The 19,743-nt window shown below is 39.2% G+C and overlaps 1 protein-coding gene across 8 annotated transcripts in view; it reads left to right on the top strand.

The window, feature by feature from the left end:
* The window catches only part of Frmd6 (FERM domain containing 6), a 224,189-nt gene extending 213,996 nt beyond the window's left edge, over positions 1-10,193 (top strand). For all 8 annotated transcript variants that reach the window (XM_074067986.1, XM_074067984.1, XM_074067985.1 and 5 more), the window contains 4 exons: positions 818-1,153; positions 2,268-2,399; positions 5,375-5,466; positions 7,308-10,193. In XM_074067986.1, coding sequence (XP_073924087.1) covers positions 818-1,153; positions 2,268-2,399; positions 5,375-5,466; positions 7,308-7,592 — 845 coding nt within the window. In that variant the 3' untranslated portion in view covers positions 7,593-10,193. The remainder of the gene's footprint in view (positions 1-817; positions 1,154-2,267; positions 2,400-5,374; positions 5,467-7,307) is intronic.
* Positions 10,194-19,743: the final 9,550 nt, after the last annotated feature.

The following is a 19,743-nucleotide window of genomic DNA, read 5'->3' as shown; positions in this document are numbered from 1 at the left end:
ACCTTAATGTAATAGTTACTTTAGTATTTGGTAAAGGAGCTTCCCAATGTCTGTCTTCCCAATATCTGTCTTTGGCTGCAATAAAGAACAGCACTGACATGTGAAATCAAAGAAATTGCACCAGTCACAGGCCTTCTGGGCATGAATTGTCAAGTCAGTAGTGATTATTGTATTTTCTAAATAGAAATCTCATCTACTGCCCAAATAGAGAAGAATACTCTGATTTTGATAAAAATCTAAATTTCAGAATCTTCAAAAAAAAATCTTTCAGAATAGTTTTATCTTGTTATATTGGACAGCTAGAGGTAACATGGACCAAATTTAACAAATAGACAAATGAAATGAATGGCACTCAGTATAATACATATTAGATAACAGTGCTTTTGAAATTGTCTATGGAGAAGGAATAGATTTTTTTGAATAATATACTGTTGGACAGATACTTTTGCAAAATACAAAATCACATTAGTGGCTGTCCTGGCAATGTCACATTGCTCTGGAAATTTCCAAATGTTCTAAACTTATTTTATTGTGGAGCAATAATAGTTTGCAGACAAGAAGTGGTCATGTCTTTGAATAGCACTCTTCTCTAGTGTTTGAAGCTTCAGAACTCTGAGTTGTTTAAATAGTCCCCTCAAGCTGCCATGCTGGTTTTCATTTTGCACCCTTCCTAAGTCAAGTTCCTGAGTTGTTACCACTTGCCAGTCACTAGATTCAGGATATGAATCCACTTGTTCTTGACCTGATGACTCACATAAGCCAGTCAGCCCTTTTGTGATGGTTGAATCTGACAATGAGCTGTGTTCTCACCACACAGAGAAGAAGCAGTACCGGGAATCCTACATTAGTGACAACCTGGACCTCGACATGGACCAGTTGGAAAAGCGGTCTCGGGCCAGCGGGAGCAGTGCGGGCAGCATGAAGCACAAACGCCTGTCTCGTCATTCCACCACCAGCCATAGCAGCTCCCATACCTCAGGCATTGAGGCAGACACCAAGCCCCGGGACACAGGGCCAGAGGACAGCTACTCAGGCAGCGCCATCCACCGCAAGCTGAAGACCTGTAGTTCAATGACCAGCCATGGCAGCTCCCACACCTCGGGGGTGGAGAGTGGCGGCAAAGACCGACTGGAAGAGGACTCACAGGATGATGGTAACTGCTTTGCACAAGTGCCCTTCTTTCTCTCTGCAGTACTTCTGCATGTTGAATCTGTGGAGCAGCCAAACAATGGTAATAGAGAAGAGGTGTTTTGCCATCTTCCCCAGTGACTTGGTTGAGTTACTTGTGTTCTTCTGTGAACAGAGCATCTTTTGCCACCACTGAGTTATCTGTTTATATGAAATAGAGTGGAGGTTAGTACTGCAGCCTCTCGTCTGCATTTCTCATTCCCGGAGTAAATAAAGCAGTGGTTAGGATAACAGAATGGAGTACAGCAATAGTGACAGATATCTGAACTTCTCTGTCTCTTCCCCTAAAAACAATTTCTGTCCCAGACATTCAGTAAATCAGCAAAGTGTTTAAGTGCCTTCCATATAACCAGAACCTGGCTGCTAGGAACACACTTTCTGTTAAGGAGAGCCACAGGGTCTGTGACCTGTGTCAGCCAAACTTAGCATTTGTGTGCCTTTTTAAAGTTCTTTTCTGGGCTGATGGAGTAGCTCAAGTGGTAAAGCACCTGCCTAGCAAGTATGAAGCCCTGAGTTCAAACCCTAGTAATACCAAAAAGTAAATAAAATAAAACTTCAAAGTTCTTTTCTGTCTCAGATAAGTCCTGTAGCATTTGGGTTCGTAAAGAAAAAAAAAAGGACCTTACTGGAAAACATGTTTGGTTCCTATAGAATTCATATGGCTCCAAAGCAAGTTACTAGGTGTCCTGAGGATCAGCTATGGGAAGAGGGAAGCTTCATGAATGGTTCCTTTTGCCAGCATCAGAAGCCCTTGCTTTGGCATTCAGCAAACAGCCCATCAGTCTCAGATTGCCCTTGGTCATCATGGCATGATTGCACAGCTGTTCTACTTCCTTAAAGAGTAAAGAATAATTGATGATCCAATCACCACATTGGAGGATCTGTAGATAATACAACAATCCTGTGAAACAGACAAGTAGATCCTGGCTGGGAATGGTCCCAGAGTTTCCCATTGAAGAGTCTCCCTAGCAAATTTATTTTCAAATATAAATAGTTGCATGGCTACTCTCAAATGTAGCTGTGGATTATGGTTTTCATTTCCTTTCACAACATTAAATATCTTCCTCCTTCTGTGTCAGAAATAGAGATGTTGGTTGATGACCCCAGGGACCTGGAGCCTATGAATGAAGAGTCTCTAGAAGTCAGCCCAGACATGTGCATCTACATCACAGAGGACATGCTCCTGTCCCGGAAGCTCAATGGACATTCTGGTGAGGTTTTAGGGCAGGCTCTTTCCCTTAGGTATCAGATTATTCTGGACCAAAAAGCAGGTGCCTCTGAAAATAGAAGTGGGTGGGGACTGTAGATCAGAGGCAGGCCTAGAGCAAGAGGCACTGCAGTCCTGTCCTAAACTTCAGGGCAAGTGCATTCTATGGAAGAAAGGGAGGAGGGGCATGAGAATGGGGAGCTAGCATCTTCTGTCTGCTCCATGCTTTGGACCAAAGATAGTTGTTTAATAAGGTTTTCTTTCTTTACTTACTTTTTGAAATGTTAAATCAAAGAGTTAGAGAATCACATAATGAAACTGGAAGGGGGCTTGGACACCTTCAGTCTGATCTCCTTCTTATGGATGAGAAAAATCTATAGATTAAAGAGACAAGTGCAATTCTTCTAGAAAACATGTATTCACTGTAACCCCATTCTAGGGTTATGTCATATAATACATGGTTCTAAATGGGGAAGATAATCTTAACAGACAGCAGTATGGGTTTTGTTTTTAAACCTCAGTCATTTCTATCTGCTTTTGTCACATGTTGTGAATTAGTCTCCACTTTTCAGGGAAATATGTATTAGAAGTAGCCCAAATGCTTATTGGCTGGCCAGTGCTAGCTGGAAGGCCCTGTTTCAGCTGGGTAGCCTGCCATTGCCTGGACAGACCCTCAGGGCCTGATGTCTTGAGTGCCAGGCAGTGGGGGTCAGAGGTGAACAAGACAAATACACACAGTCCCTGTCATCCTGGCACTTAACTCTGCAAGAGCAGAATTCCATTTACTCACCCAGTGGAACCATGGCCTGCAGATGCTGTGCCAGGAAGGGACCTGCCTTTATTCCGGGACTTACTGTCCCTCACCGGTACAGATTCTTCAGGCTGGTGTGCTGCACGTGCTTAGAGTCATGCCAAATGTGCAGCCCCCCTTTTGCCCATTTGGTTTATTGTATTGAATTTTCTCTTTACAAATAATTTCATTACATGCTAAGTATAAATTTATATGCACATGACAGGTACATGGGTAGTTTTACATGCATGTGTTTGTGGAAAGAAAATAGTCTAAAATGGTATACCAAAGGAAGGGGAGATACAAGGGAAGTTAGGGGGTGGGGAGTAATGAGGGAGGCCAATCTGTTCTTTGCATATTTCGGAAATATGCAATCTTACAAGATTGTTAATGTTATAATTTTCAATAGAAATCAAATTTCAATAGGAGGGCTTTTTAAAAAATTATATGTAACAATGTTTATTGAAATCTTATTTATAATAGCAAAAAGAAAATAATAAATGGTGGCGTACTCTGTTCATACAGTGGAATGTTATATAGCCATTGTATATAAGATTTTCAGAGAATATTTAAGAAAGATAGGTAAACAGTACAAATGTATTTAAAAGTGTGATTGAAAATACTAAGAACCTTTTCTCTGGATGATACGGTTATAGGTGACTTTTTTCTTCCTTGTATCATCCTAGTTTTCCACATCCTCTGCCCTGTGAACATGTAAGCATTGCTTTTGAAACACTGAGCTCAGATTGAGTGAGATGAGGGACAACATGCTGTCCTCCTTCCTTGTTGGAGTGTGATGGGAATGCAGTCAGACTTCTGAGCCCCAGGCTTGATTCTGACTTTCTTAGTGGTAGATGTGTGTTTGGGAAAGAGTACTTACTGGCTCAGTAGCCAAGGGCACATTTATAAGGGCATCCACTTGTGCCAGCCAGTGCACAAGTCCACCAGGTTCAATGAGAATTTGTTCAAAGGTTTAAGGCTCTTCAGAAGATACGGTTTTTCTTTCTCAAGAAAGTGTCTGTTGAAAGAAATGTGTACCATCCCCAAACATGAACATCACCTGAGAGTTCTTAAACCGTCTGCATGTAAGCCAGGAATGTTTTCACATTTATATTTCAAGAGCTGATTGTTAAGTATATACAAGGCATGTGCTAGACTGAATATGAGACAGGAATTTCTGAACACAAATAGCCATTTCTGTAAGCTACTAGCACTGGCTAACTAAAAGTCACATTACTTGAGGTATTTTTTTTGTAAGGTGGGGATCTGTTTTTCTAAACAAGCTATTTGGCTTTGTGGATCTAGAGCTTGATTGGTAAGAAAAATTTCAGTAGTATTTACTCATCTCCAATTCTTGTCAGTAATTTTAGCTTCTGAAACATTTTGGGGGGAGGTACTTCACTTACCTCCCCTTTTTGCTGTCAGAAAGGGAAATGTCTTTCTGTTTCTCAAAATTTTGGCAGGCTTTCCCTGGGCAATGAGGTGATTTAGGGTTCTGTTGATCCCTAATCAACAGTATTGAATTCTCATTGTGGCCTCCATTTTGGTCTCTTCCCAGTGGGATTGGCTGCAGGCGGCATGGGCCACCATGTCTGCATTAGCTAACAGGTATTCTTGAGCCTTTTCATGCATTCACTGTCTAATCATCACTAAAACACTGATGAAATGCTGCTGTTATCAGCCTCATTTTATAAGAGGAGAAGACTAGGACACAGGGAGGCTAAGAAATTGGCCAGAATACCCAGCTAATTAATTACCTGGACCAGGTTCCGGTTTAGACCTGTCTGAGTGCAGAGGCCAAAGTCCTCACACCTAACTCCTGCATGTCCACATGGAACCAAACTTGTGGGGCTGCATCCATGTTCCACAGAGGATGTGTGGAGACTAGGAAGGAAGACTTCATTGAACATTGTAAAGAGACTGCTTTACACCTACAGTCTTTGTCTTTACTTCTAACTTCATCATAAATAGTTTATTTTACAAAATTCAGACTCTAAAATCCTTCTTCCACTCCACTCCCCTTAAATAAGAGGGGTACATTTGTCATCCTAGTTCTCAACCACCAAACCATCATAGCGAGGCTTTTCAGTAATGGTTACTATTTGATTTGTCATTCCTGGGAGTAGTATATGTCAGAATATGTGCAAGAGGTGTGAATAATTTTAAATAATCTTTTTTTTTAACCTCAGGATTGATTGTGAAAGAAATCGGTTCTTCCACATCCAGCTCCTCAGAAACAGTAGTCAAACTTCGTGGTCAAAGTACTGATTCTCTTCCACAGGTACTGAAGAAATTGAAACTTTTAAATTAGCAACTGGAAATACAGCAGTTTTTAAATAATAGCTTATATTTGTATTTATATGAATGAGCAAAAAGTTAACCCAATGAGAAGATCCTTTCCAGATACATACATTCTTGTTGAATTCCAAGTTTATTTCCATTTTGTTTGCTAGTTCCACTTATATTTGAGTTGGTTTTTATTTGGATAAATTGTGCACTTTGTTACATGCTTTATAGAGGTGGAAGCCTCTGATCTTTGGGCTTCAGATTAACTGTGTGTGTGAATATACAAGTGTGATACATGTGTGTGTCTATGTGTGTTGACTGATCTCAGCAATCTAGGAGGATAATATGCTTGGTGAGTATGCTGTGGCAGAGATGTTTCCACACTGTGGTTATTGAATTTTCAAAGTATGCCAAACTAGAGCATTTGATAACCTGTGATCACTCTTAAACTATTAAAATGGTACAAGATATAGATAAAACACTCTGAAACTCACTGGATTTCATCTACAGCTGGCACTCACTGCTATTTTCTGAGCACTCACTCCCTCCTTGTATGCCTCTTTCTCAGGCTTTATCTGTGTTACTTTCTTTTTTTCTTCCTCCCTCCCTCCCTTTTATGGCTCTCTTTTGTCCACTACTTTTTACCCTTCCTTCCTTTATTTTTTCTTATTTTTCCTTTCTTTTACTTCTGTTGAAGTGTAATAGATATAATGTAAAGATGAGTATTAAATATTTTTTCTGAAAATTCTGAAGATTATTTCTTACTCTTTAAGGTACTATGTGTAACATGGTTACTTGGAGCCCAAGGTCCAGAGCCAAGCTGCCTGAGTTGCCCCTAGTTCTGCCACCTAGTGTTACTTCTGCTATACAGAAATGTGCATGGACTCAGAGGAGATGCAGATTCCAAACTTCCAGCAGGGGTACATTTGTGTGTACACTTTGAGGGTTTGTGAAGATGACCAAAGGATTCCATATGTGACGTCCTTTTGGAACCTGGGAGGGTCATCCTATGCAAGGGGTGTCACTCAGATACGATGCTTCCTAGTAAAATGTCCTCCTGGAAATTTTACCTCTAACAAAAGTAGTATCTTATTCTAACAGGGTTGTCCTTTGTAGTTCTAGAAGGCAAAAATCAAATATACAATGTCTATTTTCCTTAAATTATCTCGTTAAGTTATCTTCCACTCATGTCAGTATCTAAACCATTCTTTAACCTACTTATATTTTCTACCAATACTGGTTCTCAAGATAATGAGTTCCAAAAATGTTCAGAGCTGCTTCTTACTCCTGGTGCTTGCCTCCCAACCTTTTCAGCACCAAGAACACTTCATATGCTACCCAAGAATGATGGCTTTTTAAAACATCATTCTTCAAACTGTGTTTCTTGAGTGATAGTTCATTTTTTTCATTTCTTATTAGATTAATGAGATTTCAGCATAACAGTGTTGCACATTGATCACCATACCCTACTGGGAAAAATCAATCGTGTTTTTATCTCTCCAATTGCTTGATTTCTGAAATGCTAAGGACAGTTGATTCCTATTGCATTTGCTTCTCTATACCTAGTGTTTAGCTGTATAATGGAGAGAATAACATCACATGCCTCCTAGGACCAAAGGAAGATTAAATCATACACACAGAGTCAGGTTCAGCACATAGTTAAGTGTTCAGTAAATGTTGGCTGCTGTTGGTATTGGTGGTGACAACACCATTTCCTCCTCAGGGTCTCAGGGGTCCAGAAAACACAGATTGGAAAACGCTTCCTAACATATATAAAGATTATTTAACATTTAGTCTATATTCCTAAAGTTGTCTCAACCTTCCCTTATCATGCAGACTGTGTGTCGAAAACCAAAGACGTCCACTGACCGGCATAGCTTGAGCCTTGATGACATCAGACTTTACCAGAAAGACTTCCTGCGCATTGCAGGTCTGTGTCAGGACGCTGCTCAGAGTTACACCTTTGGGTGCGGCCATGGACTAGACGAGGAAGGCCTCTACTGCAATAGCTGCTTGGCTCAGCAGTGTGTCAACATCCAAGACGCCTTTCCAGTCAAAAGAACCAGCAAGTACTTTTCTCTGGATCTCACTCACGATGAAGTTCCAGAGTTTGTTGTATAGAGTTCACCTTCAGGCAGCCATGCTGAAGGTGTTTGCTAGAGGCTATGGAAGTCCTAGATTCTTTACATATTACTTGTGCCATATTTTTTTCACCACAGACATAACTCTTTCTTTATAATATTTGTGATGGAATCAAAAGCCTTGGGACAATTGCACTTTAAGTATTATGCAGAGGTAAAAGAACTACAGAGAATGTACAGCAAGTCAAGGGCCCACATGTTTATTGACCCTTTGGAAGGAAATGTGCTTTACTGTCACTGTGGTGTGTTTGTTCATCTGTTGTTTTTCAGTTCACGTACATTTTTTATCACATGGAAGGAAGGTGTTAGGGTTATTCATTAGCTTGTAAATTTTCTTTTTTACTGCTTCCTCATGAAATGCTCATGGTTTGAGGGAAAAGGGAGGCAGGTTCTCTCTTCTTTTAAAGGAGAGACCATTGCTTAGTATATAGCCATTGCTGCCTCACTGAGGCTGTCCCAAAGTGAACACTAGCAAAGTGGTCAAAGTCATGTGGTTCTCGCAAGCCAAAGATGTGCTCACAACAGAAGCACCCCGCTCAGAGCCAAGAAGACATGAATTAAGCAATAACCAGAAGACTGCATGCTGTGATCCTTGTGACTCCTTCACGCCTGGTCAGTGCTGTGTCCTCCTCTTTGCTCTTCTGGGAAGCACTGGGATTCAGTCGAGTTCCTCATCTAAGTAAGAGATGAATTGTGCTCGTGACATAGTGTATTTTGTGGGTTTACAAAACCCGTGTTGTTAAAATGATGGAAATGTTTTAGAAAATGTTTGTGCTTGGTGGCGTTTTGTTTTTATTTTTTTAATTATCAAGAACAAATTATGGCAATGATAGCTTCTGCTTAACCAAAATACTCAGAGCATATGTATATGTATACACGGGTTGTATGTTTGTGTTTAAAACTTAGTAATCCTTCATTTTGGCTTCTATGATTATCTTACATACATAGAATTCCTTGTTTAGTATTGAGGCTACATTGCTGAGTGAATGATACCTACAGACAATCACTTGATATATAGAGCGTTAAGAATGACTTTCTTCTCATGTGCCTATGGCCATGATTCTCAACCCTGGTTGCATAATATAATTATTTGGGAGCTTTTGGAAACATAACAATGCCTGGACCCCACCCCCAACCAGTTAACTCAGTCTCTTATGGGCAGGCCCAGGCAAAATTGCCTTTTAAGGTTTTTTAGTTGGATGAATATGCAACAGGGCTGAAAACCACTGTTCCAGAGGATGTCTTTGTGTTAATTTTGAAATAAAAGTATGCAGAAGATGTCGATGGATGAGAAAAGGCCATTTTTAAGACAGTTACTGCTGTGCTGCTGTGATGATATGTAATGAAAATAAGTCAGGAAAATGAATTTATCAACCTTTTGATAAAGGTTGAGTGTTGCTCATGCTTCAGGAGAGAACTTCATAGCACAATGTCTTTCTATGAGATGTTTTTAATGATTTAATATTTTACAACATTTGTTTACCATATTTTGATACACCATTTTTGCTATCTGCCAGGTTTTATTAAAAAAAAACTATATATTATTTTCTAAAGAAACAGTCATATTTTTGTACAAAATTACGTTTTCAGACAACAAGGAACTAGATTTAGGGTACAGCAGAACTGAAACAGTGTTACCCGTGGATGGGCGTCAGCATTATTAAATAAATGGAGCCCCATCCAGCTTCCCGTGTACCACACAGGGTCAGCAGAAACTCCTCGTTAGCCTCACGCGACTCTTTAAAAGGAAAAAAAGGTCTGTATAGTTCTGTGGTCATGAGATTATTTTGCTTTTGTCAAATGCTTTAAAAGAACCAAAGTTTCAGATATCAGACTGTGTAAAAGTGTCTCAGTCTCTGTGTGAAAGGGTAAAAGCATGGCAGAATCATTGAATGACTGTCTTGCTTATTGTCATTCAGTGGTCCAGAATTTCTTACAGGTGCCTAAGAGACAAATCCTGGTTTGTACTGTAAAGAGCCTAGATAATAATGCAGTGTGCATTTCCTCAGCTCCTAGCATTTCTTGCAAACATAAGGAAAAAAATGTTATTTAATTGAACAGGTAGTGCTTTGTACTTATTTTCTCTCTACTTCAGCCAGAATCAGGTCTTCAGGGTCTTGCCCACATTGTTGGTGGCTCTGCACACCCTCTTTCTAATTGGATAAAGTGAAAGATGCTAGAAAACAGTTTTGCTTTTTGATCCTCTGGTGGCAGCAAAATTATATATACATATGTATAGGAGAATCCTCTTTGAATAATCTACATTTTTGTATTTGGAAATTGTTTTAAAAAATAAAAAAGGAAAAGAAAAGTATAAAGCTGTTATTTATTCTGCATTTGTTACATATCCATTGCTAGTAAGTGTACCAGTTTGGTATATATTGCCTCCACATGTCATCTACAATTGTATTTGCAACAGTGAGCTTATATCTACATAAACTGTACATAATCCTTTCTGTGAAAGGATCACTTTATGGGGATGATACCAAAAGTATGTAAAAAAAATTGCATTATTTTGTAATTATTTCTTATAGGTGTTTCATGGTAAGATTAGCAGTCAATAAAGTTACTCTTTTTTTTTTTGCCTTTAAGATGTCGTTTATTATTAGAATTCTCAGTTAAGCAAGAAGCATGAAGAAGTGAGTATGTTTTCTTTGTGTTCCTTTGTCCCATAATGGAGCACATTGAAAGACAACCTAAAGGCCTCATATGATAAAATTCCAAGCAGAACAGCCCTTATAGTGATGACAGTAATGGATGACATTGAATACTACCATGTGCCAAGCCCCATGTCACCTGTATTAGTACTGCATATGTTAATCCTCATATTCCCAAAGGGCAAGTATATTATTGTCAAGTTAAAGATGAAGGAACCAAGAGGTCAAATCCAAGAGGTCAAATCCAAGAGGTTGTGGTAAGTCAGCCATTATGCAGTCCAAGCATGGGGCTGAAAAGGGTTATTTTTTTGGAATATGTTTTAATTAAAATAACTACTCCAACTTACACTTTTAAAATAGTCATCACTAGACTGTTACCTTTAATCTCAAAAAAGTAAGTGGTTGCATTTACGAGGCTGAATATGAGGGCCACGTGGTATAAAGGAAAGAGCCCAGAGCTGTGAGTCAATGGACAGGTTTCTGAAACGCTCCTGTTTTCTTTCCACGGGGAAATTCCATTCCCTTCACTTTGCTCCATTTTTCATAAAAATGAAGATAATGATTCAAAGGACTGTTTGAGAAATTAAATGAGGTAATAGGTAAAATATACCTTCAACAAATAGGATGAGAGAAGGTTTTTAAAGCTTCTGTCAGACATTTTACTGGTGTGGAATAGGACCATTTGGCCATTTGGAAGCCTACAGTACAAAGCCTTCTGGTGGGATGTTACTCATGAATTTTGCAGAGTATCTAGTAAATTTAAGTGAGTTGAGGTCAATGGAAGAAAATGTCTGGTCACCTGTTTTGCTTCTCATATACACATTATGTCTAATTCTCACAACCTTTCAAAGAGTCGTTTCCCTTATTTCACAGCTGAGAAAACAGTTAAATTTGCCAAAGATCAGTTAGTAAGGGTAGAAAGTTTTAAATTCAAGTTTTTTCTATTATATATACCATGCTCCCCAGGGCCCTTAGAGAAATCTCAAAAATCTAACAAGACAGATTCACAATTTTGATATAATGACAAGTAAAATTTATTTGGTAATTCGATGAATTTTTTGAACATTTGCTATGAGCCAGACATATACGTCTTACATATATAAGACATATGTGTCTTGTATGGCTTGTATATAGGGGCAGTAAGACCTGGGGACAATGACTTTTGACAGGATGGGGTGAGATGTGGGCTATCCAGGGAAAGGTTTAGAAGCCAGAGATAACAATGGCCATTCAGGGACCTCTAGGGACCTGTTGGCTTGAGTACCACTTTCCAGCCCAGTAATGAAAGGCTTTGAATGCCCAGATAAGGAAACTGGACTTTTTTCTAGATGGCAGGAAGCCACTGAAGGGAGTAATGAAAGAAATGTATTTGAAGTTTGAGCAAAATAATGGGAGCTGTGCTTGCAGAAGGTAGGAGTGACCAGCAAGAGGAGAGAGAGAGAGTCTGAACTCTGAGTATGGCAGCAAGGAAGCAGAATCAGAGGACTCTGTTTTACACACACACATACGATTGTCATCTAAACTTAAATATCTAGATTCCCTGTACTTAGCAAAGTCCTTGGGAAAACTAGAGTTAACTACTGCTTTGTATTATAGACTGGAATGTCTACATGAATACTTTGCTTGTGAGGAATTGCCGCTGTGGCCAGGGAAGATTCTCCTCCCTGGTTGTACATTAGAATGACCTGGAAATCATAACACAGTCATGGCTGGGGCCCAGCCCAAAGCTTCTGATTGATTTAGTGGTGTGCAGTGGTTCTGCAAGTGATGCTAGTGTGCACAAGGATGGCATCCATTGTCTATAGCTGAGCCTGAGCAATATGAACGAGTCAGGCCCTCTGGCCCTGAACTAGCATGAGCCATACTTGGGAGTGGGCTGGGCCTCCATGGTATCCAAGTATATTGCATTTTGTGAGAGCGAGATTATTCCTTTTTGACAAAACATCTGTCAGAATGGACCAAAGAAGTTCAAGTGAAGTACTGAGCTCATCACTTCAGAAAACCTGAACACACCCCCATTCTATAGGTGAATGTGTTACATATAAATGACTGTTAACGAAATAGAAGGGTGGGGCTGTGCAAATAAAGTAAAATATTTTAAAATCGCCTCCTTGTATTTTTGTCTCATCATTTCTTGGATGTTTTATTGGGGATCTGTTGATCCCCATACAGAAGTAAAATGAAAACAAGTTAACTAGGTCCACCCAGCCCTCCCATTCTTAAGACATGCATTTTGAGCTGATGGATGGACCTGACCTCTGAAAAGTCCTGCTTAAATGCTCTGGACCATTGTAGGAGATGAAGTTTTATACTCTCAAGAGATTAATCGAAGTCTATGAACATGGCACAGCTATAATTAACCAAGTCATTACTTATGGTGGGTGTTTATCCATCTGTTGTCAACTTTTAGTCAGTTGAGGTCTCCTCAATTTATTACTGTCATTACTGCAAGAGATGGATTTCATTAGAACAGACAGTTCCCAATTTAGGAAGGAATTATATTCCAAGTTTGCTTCTAAATTGGTTGGTTGACATTTAAAGCACACGTCCCCAACTTCCCTAAGTAGCCCACAAATGCCTGTTTAACCCAGAGATATTATTAGAGATGATTTTTTTCCTGTGCATTAGTAACCATCTGTCAAAGAAGAAGCCAGTGGATAAACAAGGTAAGTGGAGTGACCCCCACCACCAGATTAAAAGATGAAATTAGAGCTTGTACTCCAAGGGTTCAATCTCAAGTTTTGCTTCTCATAGTTACTCTGTGCTTATCTATGCTAAACGTAGAAAAAAGCATCAGAGAAGCCATGCCAAGATAAAGCAGGTCTAAGCCAGTGTCTGCCTTTGGATAGAGGATGATCAACTGTTCATTCACACCCAGATCCCCAATCCAGAGCTGCTCATGGCTGCCCTGCCATCAGGAACAGTGAGAGGAAGACAATAGAGAAAGGAGCTACTCCAAGGACCAGAAGCACCAGGGTCTTCCTGAGGCTTGATCCCTGAATTGCCACAGGATCAGAGTGAGATGCTTGAGAGAAGTTAAGAAGCCTATACAAGAGCCTTGACATGCCACATGAACATGAACATGTAAGGCTGCAGGATCCTCTAGGGTATTTAAAAGAAGACCTGAATAAGTTGATGAACCATGCTCCTAAAAAGAAAGGCAATTCCTCTTTGAAATGTCAAGTTGCAAGGCTGCTTGAATGGGAAGAAGGACACAGAGAATGAAAGGCATGTATAGAAAGTCCTAAAGTACACATGTTGTCCCTGGGTTTTGGGTAGGACTAGATGAGCTCTCTGTTTCAACACCCATCTTAGTCCCCCAGTCCACTATATAATGAATAGAGGATGCTAGACATGACCTCATGTATTCCTCCAGCTCTGAAATACAAGACTAGAGATAAGGACCACCATTTTGAATCTTAACTTCCATTTCCTGCACAGAGAGTGGAATGGCCCCTTTTCCCCCATTTCTCCCTACTTTTATCCAATTATACTAAATTCCTTTCCCAATAAACTTTACTATTACTTTCACTACAAAAAAAAGAAAGAAAGTCAATAATGTAAATGTCAATTTTCCCCATTGATTCTAATCAAAATTCCAAAGGAACCATGTCAGCCATTATGGAGCAATAGGAGCAACCTTAAATAAAAAACAAAACACTGCCTAGTATGGTGGCAAATACCTATAAACCCAGCACTTAAGAGATGGAGGCAGGAGGATTGCGAGTTTGAGGTCAGTCTGAGCTACATAGCAAGACCCTGTCCCAACAAAAAAGAATAAAATGTGCATGAAAAAATATTTCTTAGAATAAACCTCACAGAAAGGAAACAAGGTGAACATGACTATCTTCCCATCTCACTGCCTCTAGAGTTTCCAGTCCACAACACACAGATGAGCAAACAGACCCAGTGGAGCCCAGTGGTTCCCCTGAATTGAGAAAGCAGAGTGGAAATTTAGGTGATCACAGGGCAGAGTGGTGAGGGACATAGGCACCCAGAGAAAGAGAAGACCCTGGATATCTGCAGAGTCTCAAGCCTTTAGCTGAAAATTTAGCATGGACTTGTGAGGAACACCTGAGGCTGGGAGAAAACCACCAGAAAGGAGCCCAGCAATCCACAGAGCTGAGGCAGGGCAGGAAAAAACCTCATGCAACATGGGTCCTCTAGCAAAGTGCTCAAAGTGTCATCCAAGACAGAAGGTTGCTGTTGTGCCTAACAAAGTTAAAAAGCAACCCTTCTTTGATTTTAAAAGGAAGCTGCTGCCAGCTTAGAATTCCATACCCAGCAAAAATCTCCTTCAAGAGCAAAGATGAAAGAGAAACTTCTTCAGGCGTTAAAACCTGAAAAAACAGCCCCAGCAGATCTGCACAAGAAATGTTATTGAAAGTCTTTGAAGTAAAAAACAGAAGGAAAACAGATATGTGTGTGTGCATATATATAAACTTATTTATGTATAATACAGTATATAGAAACAAGATCTACACAAAGAACGAAAAGCCTCAGAAATGGTAACTGTGGATGAATATATGTTTTTTATAATTTAAATCTCTTTACAAAATAATTGAATATTTGAAGCAAAAAAAAAAAAAACAATGAATTGTGAAGTTTATAACATATGCAAGAAGTAAAATGTCTAGCCACAATAGCACAAATACTAGGAAAGGGAAGTAAAAGTATACTATTGTAATTTTCTTTTATGTTATATTTAGAATCATGTAATATTACTTGAAGGTAGACTATGATAGTTTAAAGATGTATACTTTATTTAAAAAAATAAAAAATTCTAAAGATGTATACTATAAATTCTAAAGCAACCCGTAGAAACAGACGAAACAAGATAGGCATAAGAGATAAAAAGTGAATGATAAAAATTACCAAAGCCAAAATAAGGCAAAGGAGAAAAGAGGTTCTAAGAACAAACAGGACAAGTAAAAACCAAATAGAAACCTCGTGCCCTTTAGCCCAACCATATTAATAACCAATGCAAATTTCACCTTAAAGACATTTACAAGAAATAGCCAAAACCTCTTGAAATTCAAATCCAATGAGGACACATTTACCTTCCCAGATGCAAAGCATACTATAGAGTTCCTGTTGTTAATGCTACTGACACAAAAAATAGTCACTTCGGGCCAGGACTGGCAAATTTTTTCTACAAAGGACCAAAGAATAAATATTGTAAGCTCTATCAGTCATATGGTATGTTCTTCCATTGTAGCATAAAAGCAGCCACAGACGGTATGAAATAAATTTGCATAGCTGTGTCCCAATACAACTTCATTTACAAAAAGCAGGCAGTAGGCTGGATTCTTCTCCAAGTCAGTGATGTTTTATCGTGATTGTCAACTTGACCGGATTGAGAAGCACCAGGAGATTAGTAAAACACACACTTGGGAGTTTCTGTGAACGTGTGTCTTTCCAGAAAGGATTAACCAAGAGGAAAGACCTGTCCTGAATGTGGGAGGCCCATCCTATGGGCTTGTGGCTTGGATGTAATAAAAGGGGGGGAAGGAGGGAGCCAGGAACACAGGCAGGTGTTCTCTCAGTTTCCCTCTCCTTCTCTCTTTCCTCTCTTTTCTTCCCTGCTTCCTGGCCACCACGATGTGAGCTGCTCTGTCATACTCTCCTCACCATGCTGGACTAAAAACTGAAAAACTGAGCTAAAATAAATGTTTGTGTAAGTATTTTGTTGCAAATACCTTTTTGTAACAGAAAGTCTGAGCAATACACTGTCCTTTGACAGTCCCTGTTTTAGAGCAATGTAATAAACACAAAAAAGCAAGAACAGGAATTAAGAATATGGAACTGGTTGCATTTCAAATCAGAGGAGGAAAGATAGATTAAGCAGTAGTTAGCACAGAAAAATTACTCTTCTGAAAAATAAAATTAGCTCTCAACCTTTTACCCTATGCAAATACAAAGAACTAATATTTAAAAAAATCAAAACCATGAAAGTTTTAGAGAACAATTGAGAAAGCTTGAGGTGGCTTGGGGTGGAGGAAGCTTTCCTAATGTAAACACATAATCATATGCACAAAAAAGACTGATAATTTTGAATGCAAAAAAGTATTAAAACTTTTGTATATCACCTAATGATGGGTGACAGGGAGAACGGGTCTGTAACATTTACAAAATATAATTGATACCTATAGTCTATAAAGAGATAGCACAAATCAATAAGGAAAAGACAGCAAAAATATGAGGGAAAAATGTGAATGGGCAATTCACAGAGGAAGGAATTTAAAATGCAGCTAATCAATATGGAGGGAGGATTTCAACCTTACCAGTAACAAGGTAAGCAAGCATTAATATGATGATTTTTTCTTGTCTATTGAATTGACAAAATTAGAACCAATTGATAATATCCAGTTTTTGTAAATGTTGATAGAAGTATCAATTAAGATAGCATTTTGTGGGGGCATTTTGGTAGTTTTTGTCCATTTTTTTTAAAACCACTTCCGTGTTTATTTACACGCTTTTGTCTTCTCTTTTATGATCAAAGTTAAATCTTTCTGCTAATACTATATATATCTTTAAAAAAAGAAAGGAAAGAAGAAAAACAAAAAATGAAGAAGAGGGGTTTTTAAAATTAGGAAGGGGGAGAAGAGATTGAAAATTGTCAGATTGTTCTTTCAGCTCTGAATCAAATGAAGACAAGCTGCTGGTTTCTACTAAGGAACACAAGATCCTGGCTGGCACTCACTGCTCCAGTGTCCCCGCAGCCACCTGAGGCGACAGGGCTGGATTGAATGTGCAGTCCTGGGGGGAGCAGGCCTGGCCCCACTCTGGGCAGACTTCTGGTCCAGCAGGAGCATGAAAAGGATGAAGATGCTGGAATAAGGGGATGCAGGGATGCAGGGGTGCAGGGATGTGGGGATGCGGGGATGCGGTCCCTGGTAGGATGCTGCTAGGCTGCTGGGGGTGGATGGGATTTTCAGAATCTTCTCGGGGCTCTTCTGGCTACCCCAGCCATCTTCCCAGGCCTCTGTTCCCTGGCCAAGGGCTCCAGTCAGAAGTGGTCCCTACTCAGTTGTGGGCTGTAAGTTGTCCTGTCCTCTGTTCTCTCCCACTCTGGTCTTCAACCACCCCTTCCTCTCTACTCAAACTGTCATGGCCCATTCAGGCCCGGGACTGAATTCTGGAGCAATGAGGGCTTGCCAGCTTGTCACTGCAGTGGCCCCTCATTTGCACTTATTCTCTGTGTCTTTGATCCTTTATAAGTTTTTTTCTCCATCAATCTTTCCCTATAGTGCTAAAGTGTGTGTAATCCACTGCTTCTTTTTATTTTCCTTCAGCCTAGGAGCCAGGTTTGCTGGACTTTCATTTCATTATAAGTAAAGCCATATTTTCCAGATGTACTGGAAAATGACTATCGTACCATGTATCTGTGGGCTCATTTTTAGCTGCCTCCTGCTCAGTATGGTATTTAGGTATTTGGCAGGCTGTTCCAGAAGACCCAGGGTCCAGAAGGACCCTGTTGGGTACTCAGTTGAGCACTACCTGAGGCTGAGCTGACTGTATGCACTGGAAAATAGAACGATATTCCTATTCCTCTTCATTGCTATGGAACAAATCTCCACAAACTACATTTCTGAGCCAATAAGCCATGGGATCATGAAAAGTCCACTGGGACACTGAACTGGGCCTCTAGTGATAGAAGACTTCCCTGTGGAGAAAGTTGCTTTGGATACCAGCAACTTGGTAGTTTCTACCAAAATTTTGAATAATGTTAGCTTGCAGCTGAGCAATTTATGTCTTCATATTTATCGCTTAGAAATAAACTCATATGGAAAAGATTTAACAGTATTTATTTGAAAATAAAAACATTAGCCAAGAGTCAAAAATTAGATGCTGGGTGCCGGTGGCTCACACCTGTAATCCTAGCTACTCAGGAGGCAGAGATCAGGAGGATTAAGGTTTGAAACCAGCCCAGGCAAATAGTTCGTGAGACGTTATCTAGAAAAATCTTTCCCAAAAATAAGGCTGGTGGAGTGGCTCAAGATGAAGGCCCTAAGTTCAAGCCCTAGTATCAAAAAATTTTTTTAAAAGTACAATCTTATTTTGGCATACAGTATGCAGCAGATAAAAAATAAAAAATAGTTATCTATATAGACATGAACATATCATAGTGTGTGCTAAAAACAGAAAGACAAGATGCAGAACACTAATGTAGTATGAAAAAAGAAAAAATAATAATTATCTATGTGTATTTAAATGTAAATGCATGAAAAATGACCTTGAAGGTCATCTAAGAGAGGAATGACTAAAGACATGAGAAGAAAAGGAATTTTGCTTTTTTCTTTTACACTCCACAGTCTTCGCAGGAAAAAAAAAAAAGATAACGTAAGGGTAAAAAATCTTTTGAAGAAAACAAGGTATTATTATCATTAGGGACAGGATTTCACTCAGAAAACTGGAGAAGACAGCTAGGTCGATAGAGATAGCAATACAGAGACAGAGACAGCATTATAAGAGCTCTTCAAAATATGATAGCCAAAATAAATGCTGGAAAATAAAGTAAATTTCTCAGAAAACAGAACAAGAAGACAAAGAGAAGGATAACAGAACAGGTAAGAAAAATGGGAGGCTCCCAACACCCCGTGGTAGATTTACTATACATGCAGACATAGAGATTATGTACTGGATAAAATGGAAAGAAAAATCTTACAAGAAAACTTCTCAGAACTAAAAGACCTGCATTTCCAAACTGGAAAAAAAATGCAAAGAATGCTGAGAAAATGAGCAATAAAGTCCACTCTAAGGCATATCATCATACAATTTTAAGATTCTAAAGAAAAGATTAAAAAACCTTTCATAGATTTATTTGGAAAATGAGAGCAGATTTTATAGTTCTTGAAAGAACATGGGAAAATTTGGTGATACATAGCAAATAGAGCAATTAAGCAAACAAAAAAAGAAAGCTATAAATTCTGAGAATAAAGTACTGAAGGAGTTCACATTGGTACCCTTTGCCTGATGTGAAAAGAAAATCCTTGATTTATTTGATTTTATGAGGCATGAGCCAGCCTGGGCAAATAATGCCAGAGACCCCTTCTCCAAAATAACCAGAGCACACTGGACTAGAAGGGTGGCTCAAGCAACAGAGCACTGAAGTTCTGAACTCAAACTCTAGTTCCCCTCCCAACCAACACACAAAGACAAAAACTTGGGTCCTACCTCCTTATTCTGCCCTGGCCTGCCATCTTGTCCCCTAGCCAGCCATTTTCTCTCTTCTGAATGGTATCCTAATAAATCTTTCCTTTCTCCTAAAAACAAAACCAAAAACAAACAAGCACAACACAACACAACAGGACACAACCAAAATACATCACACCAAACCACAACAAACCAAAAAAACTAAAACAAAACAAATTCTGAAGGAAAAGATATCATATATACTTCATAGCTCGACAATTGACACTTGCACAGTTATAACATTCTAGCAATACTAGTTTAACAAAAAACACAGCATAA

The sequence above is a fragment of the Castor canadensis genome, chromosome 3 (genome assembly GCF_047511655.1).
Source record: "Castor canadensis chromosome 3, mCasCan1.hap1v2, whole genome shotgun sequence".
NCBI classification, from domain to species: domain Eukaryota; kingdom Metazoa; phylum Chordata; class Mammalia; order Rodentia; family Castoridae; genus Castor; species Castor canadensis.
The sequence above is the reverse complement of the archived record's forward strand: the minus strand, read 5'-3'. Positions and strand labels throughout refer to the sequence as shown.